General features: G+C 39.2%; 2 protein-coding genes across 3 annotated transcripts; one reads left to right on the top strand and one right to left on the bottom strand.

The window, feature by feature from the left end:
* Positions 1-2,746: 2,746 nt before the first annotated feature.
* Positions 2,747-6,722, top strand: LOC142553775 (protein FRIGIDA-like). The gene is made up of 3 exons (XM_075664272.1): positions 2,747-3,744; positions 5,521-5,696; positions 5,810-6,722. Exons 1-3 carry the CDS (start codon positions 2,811-2,813, stop codon positions 6,563-6,565), a joined length of 1,866 nt encoding a protein of 621 aa, XP_075520387.1. The 5' UTR covers positions 2,747-2,810; the 3' UTR covers positions 6,566-6,722.
* A 476-nt stretch (positions 6,723-7,198) lies between these two features.
* Positions 7,199-14,455, bottom strand: LOC142553774 (chaperone protein ClpD, chloroplastic). Of its 2 annotated transcripts, none has more exons than XM_075664270.1 (12): positions 13,667-14,455; positions 12,821-12,984; positions 12,498-12,727; positions 12,278-12,386; positions 12,075-12,205; positions 11,316-11,417; positions 10,929-11,210; positions 10,719-10,822; positions 10,352-10,646; positions 10,008-10,241; positions 8,264-8,497; positions 7,199-7,702 (listed from the first exon to the last, which is right to left on the bottom strand). In XM_075664270.1, exons 1-12 carry the CDS (start codon positions 14,326-14,328, stop codon positions 7,400-7,402), a joined length of 2,850 nt encoding a protein of 949 aa, XP_075520385.1. In that variant the 5' UTR covers positions 14,329-14,455; the 3' UTR covers positions 7,199-7,399. The 2 variants fall into 2 exon arrangements, with proteins under 2 accessions (XP_075520385.1, XP_075520386.1); XM_075664271.1 differs by having other exon boundaries at positions 10,932-11,210.
* Positions 14,456-21,986: the final 7,531 nt, after the last annotated feature.

Here is a 21,986-nt window from a genome sequence, read left to right as displayed (position 1 = left end):
AATTTACTATAAAAGTTGATAATACACAGGTAAAAGCGTTCTTAAGGAATAGAATTGAATCTAAACCAGAGAAGGCTAGATTATTAAGATGGCAGGCATTATGTCAGAATTATATTTTTGATATTGTGATAATAAAATCTCATGAAAATATTCTTGCAGATTTTTTAACAAGAGATGGACAGTAGTGATATCAATTCCATCATCAAGATGCAGAGGCATTTGAGGGAACACCTTGAAATGCTTCAAAACGAGTTTAACAAGCTAGTCGTAAACGCAGAAGTTGCGGGAAGACTACAACAAGCCGATAAGAGAGTTGTCTCTGATCGAATTACAGGATGTTTACAGGCATATACTCAGTTATGGTCTGTAATGCAAAGACCTATCCTCCAAGGCATTGAGAAGCCATTGGTTTCCCAAATGGAGAGTTTTCGAGTATAGGACTCTATACCTGTAGCAGGGGATTCAAATACCCCTTGCACAAGTGTTAAGTCGGGATCATCACCAGATGAGTCGGCTGAAACAAAAATTGAGACTCCTGATCCTTATCTTGAGTCTTCAAGTCAACCCTTCACCTCGGGGATTGAAGAGGGAGAGATCAACCTTAGGCCTCGTATTGACAAAGGCAAATCTAAGGTTGGTACTAACGAAGCAATAATTTCTCCATTTCAGGTTTATCAACAGAATTGGGAGAAATTGAAAACAAGAATTGGAATCAACCCAGCTACTAACAGGGTTGATGTCTCATGAAAATATCCAAGGGTATGGATGAAACCAAATTCATATCCAAAGGAGGTTAAAGCATGGTATGAATTCGGGGCTCTTGCCTCAGTTTATACTACATCACCCAGCTTTCCGGAAATTTCAGGATTACCAAAGTGGATCCAGGAAGCTGTTCATGAAACTTGGGCGAATAATGATTATTTGTCCAGAGGAGATGTTTTGGAGCTATACTTTTTTAGTGCAGCACCAGAACCAGCAGGGAAAGGTTCTCACGAAGCCTTTCATTTCATCAAGTTAAGGAGGCCGGATACAAATATCCAAAAATTTATCAAAGACCCTCCAACAGAAGAAACACCCCTGGTTGCTTCAATTTCTGAAGATGATATGTCTACCAGAAGATCTTGGGGTCTATGGGTCTGTCTCACTGAGATGGACAAAGTCAAGTTTCCGTTCAAATTTTATAATCATTCAGTGAACGGATCATTCCTCTTAAACACCATGACAGGAAAAACCACAAGTTTTGCAGAAGATTTATTCGAGAAAAAGAGAAATATTTTGTGGAATAGCAAGCTGCCGGCCAGTAAAGAAACTCGCCAAAAATTCTGTAACATGGCACATACAGGAAGATGGTCAGAAAACATCTGCCTTGAATGCCAAAACCAGAAGGAACCTGAATTCGGTAAAGGATTCAAACCGAGATCTGATCGGAAACACTTTACCGACACAAGCACAAGTGGAGATGGACCACATTCACGTTTTCCTCGAGGAAACCGAAAGCCAAAGATTCCTCGACAAAATTGAAAGTGGACATATGACTAGTCCACTAACAAAAAGAAAACCCACCATGTAAGTGGAAAGACAGGACCACCAATAATCGGTGGACAAGGACAACAGGACCACTAATAATAAGTGGTAAAAGACGAAAGAACATTGGATCCTTTATTTTAAAAGGGAATCCAATAAAGAAAACAAGAAAACTGGACCCAAACTTTACACTATAAATAAGAGTAAAGGAACCAGTAAACCATACCAGACTTAAACCAAAACTGGAAACAAAAGAAAATGTATTTCAACTATCTCAGAGTTTCCAGAATAAGGATTAAGGCAACAAGAAAAGAGCTGAAAATTTCCAAAGATTATTATAAACAGCTCAAAAAAGAAGGAAAGGAGATACAAGCTGATCTGATCCAAACGCATATATACGATTTATGCAGGCAGATAAAAATCCAAGAAGGGGCGGTTTCTAGATTAATAATCTAGAAAAAGACAAATCAAGAAAGGTGGAGGGACCAACCTAATGGACCACTCAACTACTACATGGTCCATGTGCAAGCTGTAAAGGTTTATGAAGATTTGAAGTCCGAAGTTTCAAATCTGAAGGAGCTTTCTATAAATAAAGAAGCAGAAGGAAGATGAAGACATGGATCAACCTCTTCGTTTTTCTTCAAAACATTTGTAATAATTCTCTTTCAAGTTTATGTGTGTAGTGAGTTCAGCTACTATCAGTAGCTAAACAAGTTTCTCCTCCTCTACAGGAGGTTACTATGTATTAATAAAATGTTTGTGTTTAAATAAAAGTAATTTATGCTCTAGCCCCTCTCATGTATTATTTTCAAAATTTTATCTTTTATTGTACACCCTAAGGTAGGAAACGAATTAGGGTTGTGCCAAGTGCTGCTGAAGGAATCTGCATCAGTAACCATCGGTTGCGATCGTGTGGTTGGACTGTGAGGAGCAGTTCGTAAAATACGGTGGATATAACCCGGTGGTACTCCGGTCAAAGAGGTAAAAGATTTAGTTTATTTTCGGAAGCATGATGGGCCATTATTTACAAAAGAAAAATCAATTATTTAAAATAAAGATATAAGGGTAAATTGGGAAATTTAAAAGAAATGGAGAGTTGAAACAAAGTTTTAGTATGATAGGGAGTAAAGAGAAAGTTAAGAATGAGTATAGGGATTTTTTGACAAGTCTCCCAAAAAAATATTTATTACTTTTAAAAAAATTATTTAATATTACTGTCGGAGTGAAAATAAAAAATTAGGGCATAAATTGAGTATCTACTTCCTCGCGACTTCAACGATTCCCTGATGGAGACGGACACGGTCAGCTTAAGATCGCCAGCGCCGCCGCCGCTGCTGGGAACATTTCCCCCTCCCGAGCATGCAGAGCAAGAAATTGAATACCCTCTCATCTACACACTTCCGCAACCCCAAGAATTACTATCTCCCCTGACAGAGGAATCGCCAGTTAACTTCATCAATTCGCTCACCGAACTGAAAGGCTTAAGCTCGGCCATCACCGCTTTCAACCAATGCTATGAAGAACTCCAGAACCATCTCGAATCGATCAAAACTGCGATCTTGTCGAGACTGCCCTCGGAGACTAATAATATTTCAACCCTACCCCTCTCAATTGGAGAGCTTCCTAATTCGGCCGCGGGAGAAGAAATGCAGAATAAACAACGGGAGGAGGATAAGACCCCTTTATCTGAACTCGAGAAGCTATGCAAAACGATGTGTAGCAGGGACGTTAAGAAGTACTTAATTGGTAAACTCTCTAATATTGATAAGCTCCGTCAAGATGTACCCAAGGCACTGAAACTGGCTCCGAACCCTTCAAAATTAGTTTTAGAGTGTTTGGGTAGGTTCTTTTTGCAGGGGCGTAAGGCGTATACTAAGAATTCCCCTATGATTCCAGCCCGCGAAGCATCAGTTTTAATATTGGAGTGCTTTTTGTTGATGATGGGGATGGCTGATGATGATGGCTCATTGATGATTGATAAGGGTGTAAAAGAGGAGGCAGAGAATGTGGCAGTTGCATGGCGGAAGAGGTTGTTGTCTGAAGGGGGTTTGGCTAAGGCTAGTGAGATCGATGCACGTGGTCTTTTGTTGTTTCTCTCCTGTTTTGGAATACTGAATAAATTTAAGAGGGATGATATTCGAGATTTGGTGGTGGCCGGTAATGTCAAGGAGATATTGGGTGTGCTCCAGAAGTCTCGTGAGCTGATGGATAAAATTCCAGGTGGTGCTTTATTTCCTAGTAAATTTAGAGCATTTAACATTTGTTATACACACTATAGGCTCTGTGTCGCTTCTAATAAATCAACATTGTTTGGCATTTTCATATTACTGTATTTGCTGATTTGTATCAGCCTTCTGCGAATGATTTCTGTTATGACATATTTTGTCTCGTTGATGCCATATGTTTTCTCAGACTTGTAGATTATGTATACAGGAAAGAGTTGTGAGGACCGGAAGACATGTGTAGCATTGAACGGATTAAAAATGTGCTGACGCAACTGTTAGAAGGATGCAGACGTTGAGGGATTTAGACGTTTCTCATCTTGGATTAGGATAACAGGATTGGTGTTATAAAGTATAGGAGTGAAATTGTGGAAAGTGGATTAGTGGTTTGCTGAATGGAGAACTATCCAGCTAGGAATAGAGACATATTGTGGAAAACAATCATATATTAGTTCCGTCAATATGAAAAAAACCTGACCGTGATACGAAAATTTGTTTATGAGGAGAGTTATTTTTTGAACAACATTAACAAGGGGAGTTACAGCTGCTGTGTTAGACATAAATATTTGGAGAAACCAAGATCTTCATCACGGCTGCCTTAGTACAAGTTGAGGACGATTTGGTACTTCGTACCTGGACTCAAAGTGATACCTTCACCTCATAATTATACCTTTCAGTCTCTGAATTTGTTTACCTTTTATAACAATCAGTTAATTTGGCATATAAATGTGTGATATCTTATTAAATCCTGCAATCAAAACATAAAAAATGCCACAATCTTCTTTAAAAATTATGTGAAGCATGCTTTCGAGCACTTCTCCTTTATTTCCTTTTATTTTTGGGTGGGGATGGGTTATACCCAATTCTTTGATTCTATTGCCTCTGGACTATTGTTATTTCGGAAGGGGCACATTTTTGACATTTGGCTATAATATGAAGAAGATTTTAATGGTGTGACCATTTTGCTCCATTCGCTAAAAAGCAACGTCATATCCAGTCATCAGTTAGTGCTTGCTTCCATGAACAAGTGTTTTACAAGTTATTGCTTTAGATGACAGAGGTATAGAGGCAGCTGAGGTTCGAGGATCATGCCACAGGCAGCCGAACTCCCACTGTTTATGTTCTCATAACAAGAATTGTTTTCTCTTTTTTTTACTTGTGTTATTTGTGTGTATGTCTCGACTTTTAGGCCACCTTGGCAATGGAAAAATGGAAAATGGACCAAGTGCAGTTACGAGTAAAAAAACCCAAAAGTTTAATATGAAAGAGATACGTGTACAGTTTCAGACCATGTGTAGTTGTGTGTGTGACATGAAAAATTATGGCATAGTCCATATTCCACTTTTGTGTTTATTATGTTGCTTAAACTTGGGATGGTGAAGGAAAAAAAAAAGAAGAAAACAAACAAACATATGCTGCTTTTGGATAATTAGTTTGTCATCTCACCGGGTTTGGTTTTCTGATCTTGAAACCGGCTTCTACTAAAGTCCCTATGCACAAGGGATCTTTTATGTTTCCTTCTCATTTAGCGGTGTCTTTTATAATGGAAAAACTTTCCTACTTGTTTATTTCAACTTTGGAGTCCTTGCTCTTTATTTAATTTCCCTTGTTGTTGTGAGTTGTGAGTCAGCATTGCCTATAATATCGTTTTGCTTTCTTCTATAGTTTTGTGTTTTTGGTTATTCTTCCCCTGTTGGTGATGCCGATGCGAAACTTAATAATCTTAATTCATATTGCTAACACTAATTCCTATTTGCGTTTGATATCTGTGCAGAGATGGTGGAGTGGTTCATAAAGAATAGAAAGGAACTGGATGCCGTGGATTTGGTGTATACCTTTGGGCTTGTTGAGACGTTTAATCCTCAATCAATTCTAATATCGTTTCTAAGAGAATCGAAAGAAAACGGAAAAAGGATAAGAAAAGCAGCGATGGGTTCAGCTGCTGCGACGGTATTACATATTATTTAATGCTGAATCAACTCTGAGACCTACCGATGTATCTTTTTGACTTGTGGATTTTCAATGTTTTCTCATTTTGTGATATTTATTTTCTCCTCATGCAGCTTGAAGCAAACGAGAAGCAATTAGCCCCTCTGCGAGCTATCGTAGAGCGTTTGGAAAGATACGAGATTAACCCTTCGAAGCTTCTTCCTGGATGGCAAATTCTTCAAAAGATCTCAAGTTTAGAAAAAGATATCGCAAATTTTGATAGTAAGCAAGGAGAAAAAGGGAATAAAAGGAGGTCGACCGAAACCGATACATCAAGAAAGATGAGAATTCAAGAAGCAAAACGAGTTCGTTTTACTAGCCATGGTCCACAACATAATGGTCTGGATCATGTTGATGGTCTTCCTAGTCACATCTATAATTATTCTGTTACCCCATCTGTGGTGTACGGTGGACCTGGTGCAGGCTTAATACCAGAAAATATGCTTCCACCTGCCGACGTATTAGCAAACCATGGTGGTGTCCTTTCAACAAGTTCGTATGCTTCGGTTCACGGGCAAGTAGTAAATCATGGTGCTCAGCCACACTCATGGCATGTGGATGCAGCCTTGATCGAAAAATACGCCGCCCAACCTTCGTCACTTGACCTTACCAGTCTGTACCGGGCATCAACATCTGCCCAAGACTTTGCAGGAAATCTAAATGCTGGTCCTGGAACTCGAAGTACTGCCTCTGATCTTTACCAGTTTGCTGATTCAGTTGTGGAGAGTGGGTCGTATCTGGGAAGCGTTTCTCGCAGTGTTGGTGCTGCTACTAATACTTTGCCTGCCCCTAGCCTGACCCCTGCCCATCGTTCCTCGTATTTATACTGAGCCTGCAGAGGCTTCTGAAACCACATTGTTTTGGTTTAGCAGGATGTTCTTTGGATTTCATATATATCTAATACTGATTTAAATGTTCTTTATTTTTCTTCTTTTTTATGATGCTAACAAACTTTTGCGCATATCAACTGTCACTTCTTTTTGTACATGGCTTGTATCTTGTTAATTTCCCGCTTCAGACACTCGTGGCATGTTACAATCTGAAAAATACATGAATTGTTAGGATTTGACTTAATAGATTTTTTTTTTTTCAAGTTTTAATACCTTAACCAGGCTTACGTTTGTAAAGCAACTCAAAGAAAGATTGACCACGATCTTATTCTTCTATGTTATAGTAAAGGAAAGCACCAGTAAAGAAGACAAATAAAAAATTGTGGAACCTGCTGCACACAAGAAAAAAAAACCCTGGAACCTCAATTTTAATTTTGCTTTTGACTCGCGTTTTCAACTCTATCTTTAGTTGAAAATATTATATAAAACTTGAACAAGTTTGTAAAAGTAAATTCATAATTTTATCTTAACTCGATAGAATTCAATCTTGGATTTGTATACAACAAAACTCGCATCATAACTCAACCCAAATTTTAAAATCCATATCATTTATTTTTCGAATTTCAAACCAACTTGAAAGCATCAAAACACAAACAATTTTCCATTCACTTTTTGCATTCCTTACAGCAATATTTAACATTCCTTCTTGTGAAGAACCAAATATATAATTGAACATGCTCCAAAGAATGAATTCAGGGCACTATATACACAACCCTGATTGTTATTACATGAATCATTTATGCACTGCACAGAATCAACTCAATTTTCAGTACCCTACAATATGGTGGTGGTATCAGATAATTGGATTTTTTGGTTACTCGCAACCAGAATTCCGGACTCATCTAGTTGAATTACAGCAATGTCACCTGACTTGATATCCCCAGAAAGTATGGATTCACTCAACAGATCTTCAATGATAAGTGTAACGGCTCTCCTCAGAGGTCGTGCACCATAGCTCCTGTCATAACCCTGTTGGCATATCAAGTCCATAACTGGCTCCGATATCTCCAGACCGATTCCCATCAAGGTAAGACGTTCCTTTACCTCACGTATCATTATATCAAGAATTTTGAGCATCTGATGCATGTAGAAATGAAAATTTCATCGTCTTGACGAAACAAATAGAAGGCAGAAATAAATGGTGTTTATTTTCAGACTATAACCCTGTTAGCTAGAATCACATAACTATAAAATGATTCTTACTAAATTCATGGTTGAATCTGAAACAATTTCAGACTCAACTTTGAGTTTACCTTACCTTCCGAGGGAGACTGCCAAGTGGCACTCCTAACTCCTAACTAGTATGTCTTTTTTTTCCTCATAGACAAGGGTAATTCCTAAACACGAATTAAAATTAAGTGGAACAATATAAAATAAAAATCTCATGTCTTCATCATGATGATCCGGAGTGGATCGAGCCAATTCGTGAAATTATTGGGTTGTTATGATGCACTCAAAATTGCATTAATTTTAACACCTTCTACGTTAGTTCAAACTTGACATCGTAATTAATCAAATCTCCTCAAATATTTGCATGACAAGGCTGAAAAATTCATGATGTCTATATAATTTACCCAATCACAACATACGACTTGCACAATAACCAATAAAAACGAATCATTGGTCAAGAAGCTGAACCTGAGGTTTCTCAAGAGAGCGGAACACCACCACTTCATCTATCCTGTTAAGTAACTCGGGACGGAAATATGCCTTCAGCTCCTCCATCACTAACGCTTTCAATCCAGAATATGACGTTGAGCTATTTTCATCCGTAAAGAAACCAAAGGAATTTTGCCTACCCTTTGCTATGGCAGCTGATCCGATATTTGACGTCATTACTACAAGTGCATTCTTAAATGATACTCTTCGACCCTATCGAGCAGAAAATCAAAGGTGATGACATTTAGAATCATTGAAAAATATATAAAATAAAACAAGACACTCATTTTTAAGCGGTTAACTGGAAACACTGAAATTTCTCGACCCCACAACGGTACGATTTTGCAACTTGAATTTGACGTCAGTGATAGATTTCATTTTTAATCCTACAAACTAATATTGCCTTGTACTAGTAGATATGCTTTCTCATTTTGGCTGGAAATTATTAATTCAACCAAACCGTTACAACCCACATGAAATAAACTTTGGGCGCCTCAAATTTTCCAAATTGTGGTAAGAACTAATTTGACAAAGCTCTGATTCCCATGTTTAAGAGCTTGGTTTATGGATGAACATTCAACCCACAGTTGAAAAAAGAAAAGATTAACAATTGGATAAAAATTAATAGATCCCAGCCAAAGTGATCTACAGTCTTGAACTGGTAATAATCAAGCTAGGGGACTAGAAGTTAAACCAACATAAATAAAGCATCAAAATGGTAAACCCCTATAACTATGGGACGAAAAATGCAATGCCTTTACAGTTAACGCAACAACACAGATATAAAAACAAGTAAACCTGAGAATCTGTTAATTTCTGAAATATCTTGAGACCACAACCGTAGGATTTTGCTACTTGAATTTGTGGTTGGTGATAAATTTCATTTTTAATCCTACAAACTAATATTGCCTTGTACTGGTAGATATGGTTTCATCATTTCGGCTGGAACTTATTAGTTCAACCAAACCGTCACAACCCTTGTGAAATAAACTTTGGGCGCCTCAAGTTTTCAAAATTGTGGTAAGAACTAATTTCACAAAGCTCTGATTCTCATGTTTAAGAACTTGGTTTATGGATGAACATTCAGCCCACAGTTGAAAAAAGAATAGATTAACAATTGGACAAAAATTAATAGATTCCAGCCAAAGTGATCTACGGTCTTGAACTAATAATAATTAAGCTAGAGGAGTGGGGAGTAGAAGTTAAAACAACATAAATAAAGCATCAAAATGGCAAACCCCCTATAACTACGGGACAAAAAATGCAATGCCTTTACAGTTAACGCAACAACACAGATACGAAAACAAGTAAACCTGAGAATCTGTTAATTTCTGAAATATCTTGACACCACAACCGTAGGATTTTGCTACTTGAATTTGTGGTCGGTGATAAATTTCATTTTTAATCCTACAAACTAATATTGCCTTGTACTGGTAGATATGGTTTCATCATTTTGGCTGGAAATTATTAGTTCAACCAAACCGTCACAACCCACCTGAAATAAACTTTGGGCGCCTCAAACTTCCAAATTATGGTAAGAACTAATTTCACAAAGCTCTGATTCCCATGTTTAAGAACTTGGTTTCTGGAAATTAAGCTAGGGGACTAGAAGTTAAACCAACATAGATAAAGCATCAAAATGGCAAACCCCCTATAACTATGGGATGAAAAATGCAATGCCTTTACAGTTAACGCAACAACACAGATATGAAAACAAGTAAACCTGAGAATCTGTTAGGTGACCATCTTCAAACAACTGCAGGAGAATGTTGAATATATCTGGGTGAGCCTTCTCAATCTCATCCAACAAGATGACCGTAAAAGGTTGTTTTCTGATAGCTTCCGTAAGAGTACCTCCTTCTCCATAACCTACGTAACCAGGGGGAGAGCCGATTAACTTACTTACAGTATGCCGCTCCATATATTCACTCATGTCCAATCTTAGCATGGATGATTCCTACAAGACCACAAGTTAACACTATTTCAACACGCTGACTACTACATTCAATTGGCAAGTGAAATGAAAATATGTTATTTTGGCTGAAATAACAGTTAAAGATTACTTACAGAACCAAAGTAAATTGCTGATAATGCTTTGGTGAGTTCAGTTTTTCCAACACCAGTTGGACCACAAAAGAGCATAGCAGCAATTGGTCTATCTGGATCTTTCAAGCCAACACGGGATCTTTTCACAGCACGACTAACAGCAGCTACAGCCTCTTCTTGACCAACGACCCGTTTCTTGAGCTGTTCATCAAGGCCCACCAGAAGCATTCTTTCATCAGCTGTCAGTTTCTTCACTGGAATCCCCGACCATAATGAAGCAACAGCTGCTATGTCCTCTGGACCAACCACTGGAGATCTGTAAGGGGAAAATATCTAAGTTTCTAGTGTTGAGATTTATTCAAGTAAACCAGGATGTGAAGCTTCTTACTCATCATCTGAGAGTGAGGGATGCAAAAAAGATTCAAATTTGAGTTTCTCGTCATCTTCCATCCTCAATATGTCACTGTTTTCAACCACCTTTGACTCGAGTGACTGCTCATAAACAAGACATCTGATTTATTCAATTTGAGAATATATAAATAAAAGAATTGGCCTACTAAAACAAGCAGGACTAATGACAAAGGGAGCAACAGCATACAACTTCATGCATAGCCTGTGCAGCTATAATTTCTTTCCAATAGTCACTTGGTGACTTTGAAAGAATTGAAGTTCGCATTTCCTTTCTCCTTTTGCATGCCTCCATACGAGCTTTACTTCCTGCCTCATCTATAAGATCAATAGCTTTATCAGGAAGATATCTATCGGGAATATATCTTGCAGACAGATGCACAGCAGCATTTATTGCCTCCAATGTGTATCTACATTTGTGATGGGACTCGTACTTCTCACGCAGACCCAACAGGATCTGAACTGCATCTTCCTATAAATTGATTCAAAGTAAACACATGGTTTAAATGACAGAACGATAATAGAAAAAAAATCCCAATATTATTATAAATGAAAGTATGAAAATTGATGTAGCTACCTGGCTTGGTTCATTAATCAAGACAGGCTGGAATCTTCGGGCCAATGCTTTGTCTTTCTCGAAGTGCAACCTGAATTCATCCATAGTTGTAGATGCAATACACTGCCACAAGAAAAATGAAAGTGCAATCACAAAACAAAACAATGTCTAGATTTATATTTACTAGCTGTACAGCGGACAGCCCATGTAATTCATCCACATTGTAAATTGTTTCATATGTATGTTGTCATCGATGTAGTTTATACAAGATAGATCAAAAGTTGGAAAAACATTTCATCAAAAATCAAATAATTCTAGTTCATTCTGATAATAATCTATTAAAACATAAAATACAAACCAACTCCAAATGAGATTACTTCGGTAAATTCAATTGGACACCAAATGGACAAAAAAAAGTTTAGAGTATTTGTGCATAATCTATGGTATACAAGTATAGTAAATATCAGAAAGTAAGGTGATAACTAAATAGGTGACACACCATAGAGACAACACCACAGACGCGCTCCTACTTAACATATAACTAGGAATTGAAGCACAGACGTAGCATATCCCTGACACATTAGTGATAACTATTTTTAGTGAAAATTGATTATACTGTACTTATCAATGATCCTAAGTATATAAAAGGAGGCTATAGAACCCACTCGCGTAAGGAAGTATATGTTTTTATTACTTTCAATCACGAAAGTATAGACAGAGTAAACTCAAATTTCAATGTGAGTGTGACAGTGAAGAAAGCACTATATCACTAATAGTTACCTGCATTTCGCTGCGCCCAAGTGCTGGCTTCAATAGATTAGCTATGTCAAGCCCAGATCCTTTATTTCCTCGTCCAACAGTGCCAGAACCAATGAGAGTATGGACCTCATCAATGAAGAGGATAATATTCCCTGCAATATTACCTCATCATGATGTCAAACATAAACAGTATAGATCCTAAACATAGACAAACATGTGCTAACCAGACTTCTTAATCTCCTTAATTAGCATGGTCACACGCCCTTCCAATTCCCCCCTTTCTTTCGCACCTGCAATGAGTAGTCCTGTATCCAAGGACAGAACACGCTTTTTCTGCCAAAGAAGAAAACTATATTTTTGAAATCAACTCTCTTAGGAGCAAAACTAAGATTTAGTCTCAAAAGTAAGCAGAGAGCATTTTTCACCCCTAAAGAGGAAACACACCATAAGGAAAAAGGGAACATTTCCATCAGAAATATTTATTGCCAATCCTTCAGCAATAGCCGTCTTACCAACCCCAGCTTCACCAAGAAGAATTGGATTACTTTTGGTTCTTCGACACAGAATTTGAACAATCCTCCCAATCTCCCTCTCACGACCAATCACAGGATCGATGAGTCCACTGCTAGCACGGGTGGTAAGATCCACACAGAATAGGTCAAGGGCTTTTTTTTCTGTTATACATCAATGATAGTAAAATTTACTCTATTATCATTAAATATAAACCCAAAAACACAAAACCAGGAAACCTGCATCTTATTTCAAACCTTTCCCCATTTCAGCTGATCTAGTTTGAGTGACTTTCTCAGGAATGCTATTCTCTTGTGACCTCTTGAACACAGAGGTAGGTGGTTCTCTTCCCTCTTTTGCAAGCTCCCCTTGTAGCCTTGAGACTGCTACCGCTGCTAAATGATTTGCGTTTGCCCCTAATCTGAAATCATTTAAATCTTATTTCAAAATAACACAATGTAACCACTGAATATCGAATTCATCAGTTGGAATCACAGATCCAATCAAAAGCAATAGTAGCACAACATTTAGGGGTATAGGGCTCAATCTAACTAAATCGAATATCACCAATATAGAAAAAAAATCACTTGCTATAATACATTATTGATGGAAAGAAAAAGTAAATCGACCAAACTAAAAGAAGGAACAAATGTTCATACTTCATAACACAAAATTCATCACCTATATCCTCACATACTACAGGAAAGAGCATCACCTATCAAGGCCACTTTCAAATATGCCATGTTCAAGAGTGTGCGTCAGTTCTGTGAGCACCACTCTTCAACAGCGCTCCTCAGACCAAAAAGATTTTAAACTTCTTGTTCAAGCGTTCAAAGAAAGATAACCTTTAATCCCTTAAATCCATCCATAATGTACTAAATTCGGGAATCTACTTTTTTAATTTTTACAACCATTTTACAATATCATGACAATATCCTGCAACAGTGATGAAACTGATGATCGATAGAGCTCGGTTCAGTTAAAGTACTTGATATATTTTTGGGTCAGAATCAGAAACATGAAAATCTATCATTCCATTAGCCAGCTACCCTACCCTTGCTCAAAACAGACTCATCATCCACAAATTTATCATCGAATCATACCTCTTCAAGACACGATTTACACTGCCATCATCAACAGTAAACAACCCAATGGCAATATGCTCCGGCGCAATGAAATTATACCCCATAGCCCTTGAATACTCAACAGCAGCCTCAAAAACCCGTTTTGCGCCGCTGGAGAATGGCACGTCCGTGGCAGACGTCTCGGATTGCGAAACATTCCCGGTTGTCCCGACGTTCCCATTATCCTCCGGCCACAAACTCTGCACAGCTTCTCTCGCAGGTTCCACAGTAATACCAGAACCCAGAAACCCTCCAGAGACACGATCCTCTGCCATAAGACCTAGCAGAAGGTGCTGGGTAAAGACCATATCTTTCCCTAAAGCTTTTGCTTCCCTCTGCGAGAACATAACCGCTTTAATCGCTCTTTCGGTGAATTTCTCGAAGATACCAGAAACAACAAAAAATGATCGCCTAGATTTCTTGAGAGAAACTGGATGGGTTCTGCGGGACGATAGCCGGAGTAGGGACAATGAACCCCCGAAATAATCCGACGTGGAAGAGGAGCAGCAAGTCGTGCAATTGCTCGTAGGAGAAAAGGGGACGGATTTTTGGCAATAACGGTGGCCCTGGAATAAAGAAACACGGCGGCGAACAGTTGGATTCACGGCGGAGATTGGCGGAGAACATGACGTCAATCCCATGTTAAAGAATGGATCATTCAATCGGGGAATCGAAGAGGGAAAAAGAAATAGAAATGGGATTTTGGAAGGGGAAGGAAAGAATTGGAGAAGTTGACACGGCAAAGGCACAGAGTCAAAGAAGACTGTGGTTGACAATTTTACAGGCGGCCTTTAACCATGCATTTCTCATGCTACACCAACACATGTCCTTCCAATTATTTTTTTTATATTAAATTAAATTAAATTAAATTAAAACAAAACATTAGTGCTAATTTGATGGTTTTTTAAGGTAAAATAACATTACCTTTAGTATTTAAATATACTGCTTGATAATAATATGTGTATCTAAATAATAAAAAAATATTTATCCATGTTTAAAATCTAAACAATATAAATATATTTATATTTTTTAAAAAAATAAATCATCAAAATAATATCTAATGTTAAGAAAATAATTTTTTAATAAGTTTCAAAATCCAAATAATCATATTTATAACACAAAAAATAAAAAACTAAATATAAGAAATAATTTTTTTAAAGAAAATAAAAAATCGAAATGTAAAAAATATTTAAAATGGTTGAACCAGTTCACCGATTCAAGACCAATCCAACCATTTCTTGTCTGGTTTTCACCAATTTGACAGTAAAAACAGTTTATAATATTGTTCTGCACCGGACACATGATCGGTTTTTTGTCGAATCTGTTGATCTGGACCTGTTTTAAAAACGTTGTTTTAACAAGGAATCGTGCCAAAAGTTTCGTAAAATCTGACTTCTACACTCAAGAGACGTGGATCCCGATTCGATTGTTAGTTCTAATCTCAACGATAAGCAACAAAACTAAGAAATTAAAAGGGAAATTTGACGGAAATTACACAAGAGAAATTCACGAACAACAACAAAATTAATGGCGTCATTACGAATTGGGTTCACCATCTTTTACAACTAAAAATAAAAATAAAATATAAAGGAATATTAAAAAAACTAGGGGAAATTATGCTACTTTTAAAAATAGAAATAAAAAAACTAAGGTGAACTTGAATTATTGAAATTTTACAAATATAATTTTGCTTTAATTTTATATAAGTTGATTGTTGATTTGTCGTCTGGACTTCCTTTTGATCCTTCATTCTGTTTTTGTTCAATTCCTTCGAAACTTGGCTACCCTTACTTGGGAGAAATTCAAGGAGGTGTTCTACGACAAATATTTCCCAGCTGATGTCAAGGGTTGCCTGACGAGGAAGTTCATGAGTCTACGCAAAGGGGAATCGACTGTGGCCGAGTTTATTCGGAAGTTCGACAGGGGCTGTCACTTTGTGCCCCTTATCGCTAGAGATGCCGCCCAGAAGTTGAGGCATTTCATGGATGGCCTCTGACCCACTTTACATCGAGATGTGATGTTGATGAGATCCGCGAGCTATGATGAGGCCACCGCTTGTGCATTTTAGGCGAAGCAGGCTCTGAGAGATATCAATATGGGGATTCGAAGGAAGAGGCATCAGACTCAGGCTAGCACACAGCCGCAGAAGAAGCAGTATTCAGGGCCACCAAGGCAGAAAAGGCATCAGAAGCCCCAGGGTTATTTAAATAGGTCGGGACAGCAGCGGCCACCTCAGGCCCCATGGGTTCCTAAGTCGGAGGGAGGAGCGCCGTGCAAACAGTGCAACAAACTTCACTACGACAAGTGTATGTGAGGGGCTTTCAGGTGCTTCATATGCAAAAAAGAGGGCCAAAAAGCAGCTGACTGCCCGAGGAATCAGGGCTCCACTACTGGTAGGGCCTACGTGATGCATGCCAAGGAGGCAAAAGCCAAGCCAGACTCTACGTTGATCACCGGTAACCTTTATGTTTAAAAGTTCATTTATTTACTGCCTCGATTTCAGTGGATTATATTGTTGGTTGTTGAGCTACTTTGGAATTGAGAACCTAGAATAAATTAGGTTGAATGCTTTACCTAGTTGGACTTAAGGATTGAATTAAATGAGTTAGGAATTTTAATGACTTACTTGCAAAAAAATCGAAATTTAAGGGTTGTTGTCGAATTTTTCGAAATTTTCGGGGATCAAATGATTAAAATTCGAAAGTTTTAGGAATTATTTTGGGGCTAAATTCGTAATATTGTTGGACAAAAATGCGATTTCCGAACTTTAAAGGCCAAAATTGTAATTTCCAAAAATTTTGTGAATTTAATTCGAAGCTTTCGAGGAACACTTGGGATAAATCTGTAATTTTGAATATTTTGGGTTATGTGCTGGTAGGAAATTTCTTAAGTTTCAACGCAAACATATTTGATGGTATGTTTAGTCGCAGAAAGGATAATATTTCAGGTGTAGCCATGTGTGCATTGCTAGATTCCGGAGCTACACATTCGTTTATATCTGAATCTTTTCTCAAGCGACTAAGAATCACACCAGAGGCGATGGATTTGGGTTTCAGAGTATTAATTACATCCGGGAATCAGATGTTTACCTCATAGATAGTGAAGAAATTGGAGATTCAGCTACAGAAAAGGCGATGCAGGCAGACTTGATTTTGCTACCGTTGCCGGAGTTTGATATCATTCTAGGTATGGACTGAATTTTTTCTAACGGAGCTGTCATAGATTTTCGACGGAGGTCAGTATCTGTCCGACCGCCCAGCGGTAAACCGTTTGTATTTGAGGCAGCCAGACACCAGTAGATGCCGCATATCATTTCTTGCATCTGTGCAAGGAAGCTCATGAGGAGAGGCTGCAAGGAATTCTTGGAAAGTATTGTGACAGTGACTGAGACAGCCAGTCAGAGGTTAGAAGACGTAGAGGTGGTCAGAGATTTCCCCAGTGTTTTTCCCTGACGATGTTTCAGGCATTCCACCGGACAGGGAGGTGGATTTTTCTATCGAGCTCATGATAGGTCCCATGCCTATTTCTAAGGCACCCTATCGTCTAGAACCTGCAGAGATGAAAGAATTGAAGGATCAGATACATGATTTCTAGATAAGGGTTTCGTTCGCCATAGATTTTCTCCATGGGGCACACCGGTACTGTTTATTAAGAAGAAGGATGGCAGCATGCGGCTTTGCATTGATTACAGGGAGCTAAACCGTGTCACGATCAAGAACAAGTATCCACTGCCCATGATCGAGGATTTATTTGATCAACTTCATGGAAGCGTCAATATTTTCGAAGTTAGATATCTGATCTGGATATCATCACCTGAAAGTAAGAGAGTCTGACGTGCATAAGATGGTCTTCAGGAGGCGTTATTGGCACTATGAGTTTCTGGTGATGCCCTTCAGTCTGAGTAACGCGCCAGCAATCTTCATGGATCCCATGAATCGAGTGTTTCAGCCATTTTTGGATTAGTTCTTCACAATTTTCATGGACAACATCCTGATCTATTAAAAGAGCAGAGAGGAGCACAACCAGCGTCTGAGGACCATACTGCAGACTTTACGGGACAGACGACGGTATGCCAAGTTCAGTAAGTACGACTTCTGGCTAGACAGAGTGGCATTCTTGGGCCACATTATATCTTGGGATGGTATAGAGGTCGACCCCAGTAAATTTGAGGCAGTTAGCGATTGACCAGTGCCTAAGAGAGTGATAGAGATCCGCAGCGTCTTGGGATTGGCTGAATATTACAGGAAGTTTATTCAGGGCTTCTATTCTATTACGATGCCTAGGTCCATCTTGAAGAAGAATAATGCCAAGTTTATTTTGGGACCAGAGTGCCAGGAGAACTTTGACAGATTGAAGCAGGCGCTGACCACGACACCAGTTCTAGCTATGCCATCAGGGTAAGGAGAGTTTGTGGTATATACAGATGCTTCGAAGCTCGGTTTGGGCGTAGTGTTGATGCAGCATGACAGAGTTATAGCTTATACGTCCCGAAAATTGAAGCTCCATTAGAAGAATTATCCTACTCACAACCTCGAGCTAGCGGCAGTGGCATTTGCCTTGAAATTTTAGAGAAATTATCTGTATGGGGAGAAGTGCAATATTTTCACAATTCACAAGATCTTGAAGTACTTATTCACATAGAAAGAGCTGAACATGAGACAACGGAGCTGGCTAGAGCTAGTGAAATATTATGACCGTGACATTAGCTACAATCCGGAAAAGGCTAATGTAGTTGCAGGTGCCCTGAGCAGGAATACTGCAGTGATCGCTCAGTTATCAGTACAGAGACCGTTAGATTTAGCGGTTTGAGTTTGCAGTTTATGCCAGGGGAAGTGCTCCTAAGCTTTCTATCCTGACAGTGCAGCCGACACTGAGAGACAGAATTCGGGCTGGGCAGACTTCTGACGAGCAGTTGCAGAAGTGGAGACAGAGGGATAAGGCTAAGGGCCGGAGGCTGTATTCAATTGTGGATGACATAGTCAGATAAAGGGACCGACTGTGGGTTCCTAGCAGTGATTCACTGAGAGCAGACATCTTGAGCGAGGCCCACAACACCCCGTACTCCATACATCCATGGAGAACGAAGATGTATAAGGATCTTCAATCGCTTTATATGTGGCCGGGCATGAAGCGGGATATTATGCGTTTTGTGTTTGAGTGTGACGTGTCAGCAGGACAAGGCAGAGCACCAGAGACCTGCAGAGAAGCTGTGGCCATTCCCTATTCCCGAGTGGAAATGAGATAATATTACTATGGACTTTGTGACAGAGCTTCTGAGGACGACTGGAGGATATAATGCCATTTGGGTGATCGTTGATCGGCTCAATAAGTCAGCTCACTTTATACAGATCAAGAAGACTTTCACCATGATTTAGTACGCAGAGATGTATATCATGGAGATAGTCAGATTGCATGGGATTTCAATGTCCATCGTGTCAGACAGGGATCCGAGATTCACGTCTGTGTTCTGAAAGAGTCTACATCAGGCATTGGGTACTAAGATGCTATTCAGTACTAGCTTTCCATCCTCAGACCGACGGACAGTCAGAGAGGGTGATTCAAATTCTGGAGGACCTACTTAGAGCTAGCATGATCGTCTTCCCGGGTAGCTGGGAGCCGAAGTTACCTCTTGTGGAGTTCACGTACAACAATAGCTACCAGACATCTATCGGTATAGGCTCCCTATGAGGCATTGTACGAGAGGAAGTGTAGGTCCCCAGTGTATTGGGATGAGGTAGGTGAGAGAGCAGAGTTAGGGCCGGTTATGGTCAGTCAGACTCTAAAGTTAGTGGTCAAGATCCGAGACAGAATGAAAACCGCACATAGCCGGCAGAAGATTTACGCAGATCTGTGACACAAAGAACTTTAGTTTGCCGTAGGGGATTATGTGTTCGTGAAGTTCGCACCAATGAAGGATGTGATGTGATTTGGAAAGAAGGACATGCTCAGTCCTAGAGACATAGGACCGTTTAAGATCATAGAGAGAGTCGGGACACTCGCTTACAGAGTAGCATTATCGCCGAGTCTGGCGGGAGTTTATAATGTGTTCCATGTCTCCATGCTACGCTAAGTACATGTCAAATCTTTCTGCATATGCTGAACTATGAGCCACTTCAGCTGACACCGAACCTTTATTACAAGGAGAGACCCACTCAGATATTAGATAGGCAGGAGAGGAGGCTCCGGAACAAGGTGATCCACATGGTCAAAGTCAAGTTGCTGAATCATTCCGAGGAGGAGGATATTTGGGAGACGGAGATCGAGATGAGGAGTCGCTACCCAGATTTATTTGGTACGTTTTAAATTTAGAGGAAGAAATTCAATTTAAGGGGAGGGGAGAGAGAATTGTAAGGTATAGGAAATTTGAATTATGTAACCCGACTACATGAAATCTATGGTTTTATAAATATATGTGTTTAATAATTTTTATGCATTTAATGCATCAATATTGATTGGTTAGGTTTTGTTTCATGGGTATTTTAAAATTTCATACATTAGGGTTTTAAGTTGCATTTCGCGCTCGAATGGGTAACGGAGACCGGGGACAATTAGGAAAAATATTTTTATTTAATAATTAATTTTAATTATTTAATATGAGGTGTTTTAAGTATAAATTTTGAAAATGGGCATTGGTTGGGTATTTTTACTCATCAAGCTATATTTTTTTAACCGGTACGCAAATTTTGACGAATCGAGGGACTTTTTGAGGGTTCGGGCAATATTTTTAAAAAATGTACCAAAAAGAAATATTTTTTGGGAGTATTTTTGGGCTTGTTGGGTTTTTTTAATGCTTAATGGGCTCAAAAATTTTGTAAGACCATGGACTATCCCGATCTTGGGCTCCCTCAGGGGCCTTGTCCCATCTTGGGTTCCCACTGGGACCTTTTCCCTAAGGGGCCTTGTCCCATCTTGGGTTCCCACTAGGGCCTTCTCCAGCCCCAACTGGTGCCAGGATTGCTTTGCCATGACCTATATAAGTCCAGGAGATCTTGGGTTCTAATCCTGTAAAGGTAAAAGCTCCAGTTGCTGGGCTGGAGAAGTTCTATGAGTAATGACACATGAGAAAGATCGTGAGAAAAAAGGCCCCATTGGGAACCCAAGATGGGACAAGGCCCCCGAGGGAGCCCAAGACCGGGATAGCCCATGGTCTTACAAAAAAATATGAGTAGTACCAATCAAATCTTTTAAGCCCTCCTCAACTGTACAGTCTCATACCTGAACAGTTTCAGAATCCCTCTCCTTCCGGTGTAAGATCGGTTAAAATTCAAAGTAGGGCCCATTAACATTTTATTTTAAACCTAAATCTATCATCAAATCAACCCTAAACCTAGCCTCCTCATTTTGGCCGCCCACCATACCCTTCAGCAGCAACATTCCCTCGGTTTTTCATCAGCAAGTCGACGGGTTTCATAAGCTTTCAAAGAAAATTAATCCCCGCTTCTCCGGTTCATGTCCTACGCTTAGTTCTTCGAGCTTTCAAGCGTATAATCATCAAGGCACGCATTGTATCATCCTTTTTCTCATCATTTACTCTATGTATGTTGATATGTGTATACTTTCATGGAAAACTCTTGGACCTAGCATGTACTATCATTTTTGTGTGGTTTTACATGGATTAATGCATGCCTTTGATCGTACTTCGCGTTTTCTGGTGTTTGTGCAAGGGGCTACTGATTTTATGTTGCTAAGGGGCTGTATACGTCGAGGATTATGCTGACAAGGGGCTGGTGATACGAATCCTCGTACGAATGAGAAGCAAACACGATTAAATGAAATCGCGTCCTCAATTCAATAACGAACAAGGATCGATTGTGTTGTCCCGATCTTTTGAAACAAGCAACGATTTGTGATATTCACCTCTAAGCGATTAACACTTAGCAACAAATATCAACGATAATAACAATCGAATTTCATACGAACCTTCAAAGAACTTGTTTTTGACAATCCGTGCGAAAACAATTGACAAACGCCACAAAGATGCAATCTTTGATAAGTTTGATTTTTGGTGAATAACAAAGCTAAAATAGCCTTGGATATTTGAGAGAAATCTCAAGAAATCTTATACATCTGAATTATATCTCGTTCATGGTTTGATACAATGCATATATAATCAATAAAACATGAAAAAGTAGTGTAAAAATTCATAAAGAAAGTTGTGAACAATTTCTACACGGAAGGTCGCGCGGTGGCACGTGAACTCGTGCGATGGCGCGCGACATACTGCACTTCACCAGCCGGTATGCGCGGCAGCGCCGAATCACGCGCGATGGCGCGCGGCTGCGTATGATCTCGCGCGGTG

Source organism: Primulina tabacum, chromosome 8, assembly GCF_025594145.1.
Source record: "Primulina tabacum isolate GXHZ01 chromosome 8, ASM2559414v2, whole genome shotgun sequence".
In the NCBI taxonomy this organism is placed as follows: domain Eukaryota; kingdom Viridiplantae; phylum Streptophyta; class Magnoliopsida; order Lamiales; family Gesneriaceae; genus Primulina; species Primulina tabacum.
The sequence above is the reverse complement of the archived record's forward strand: the minus strand, read 5'-3'. Positions and strand labels throughout refer to the sequence as shown.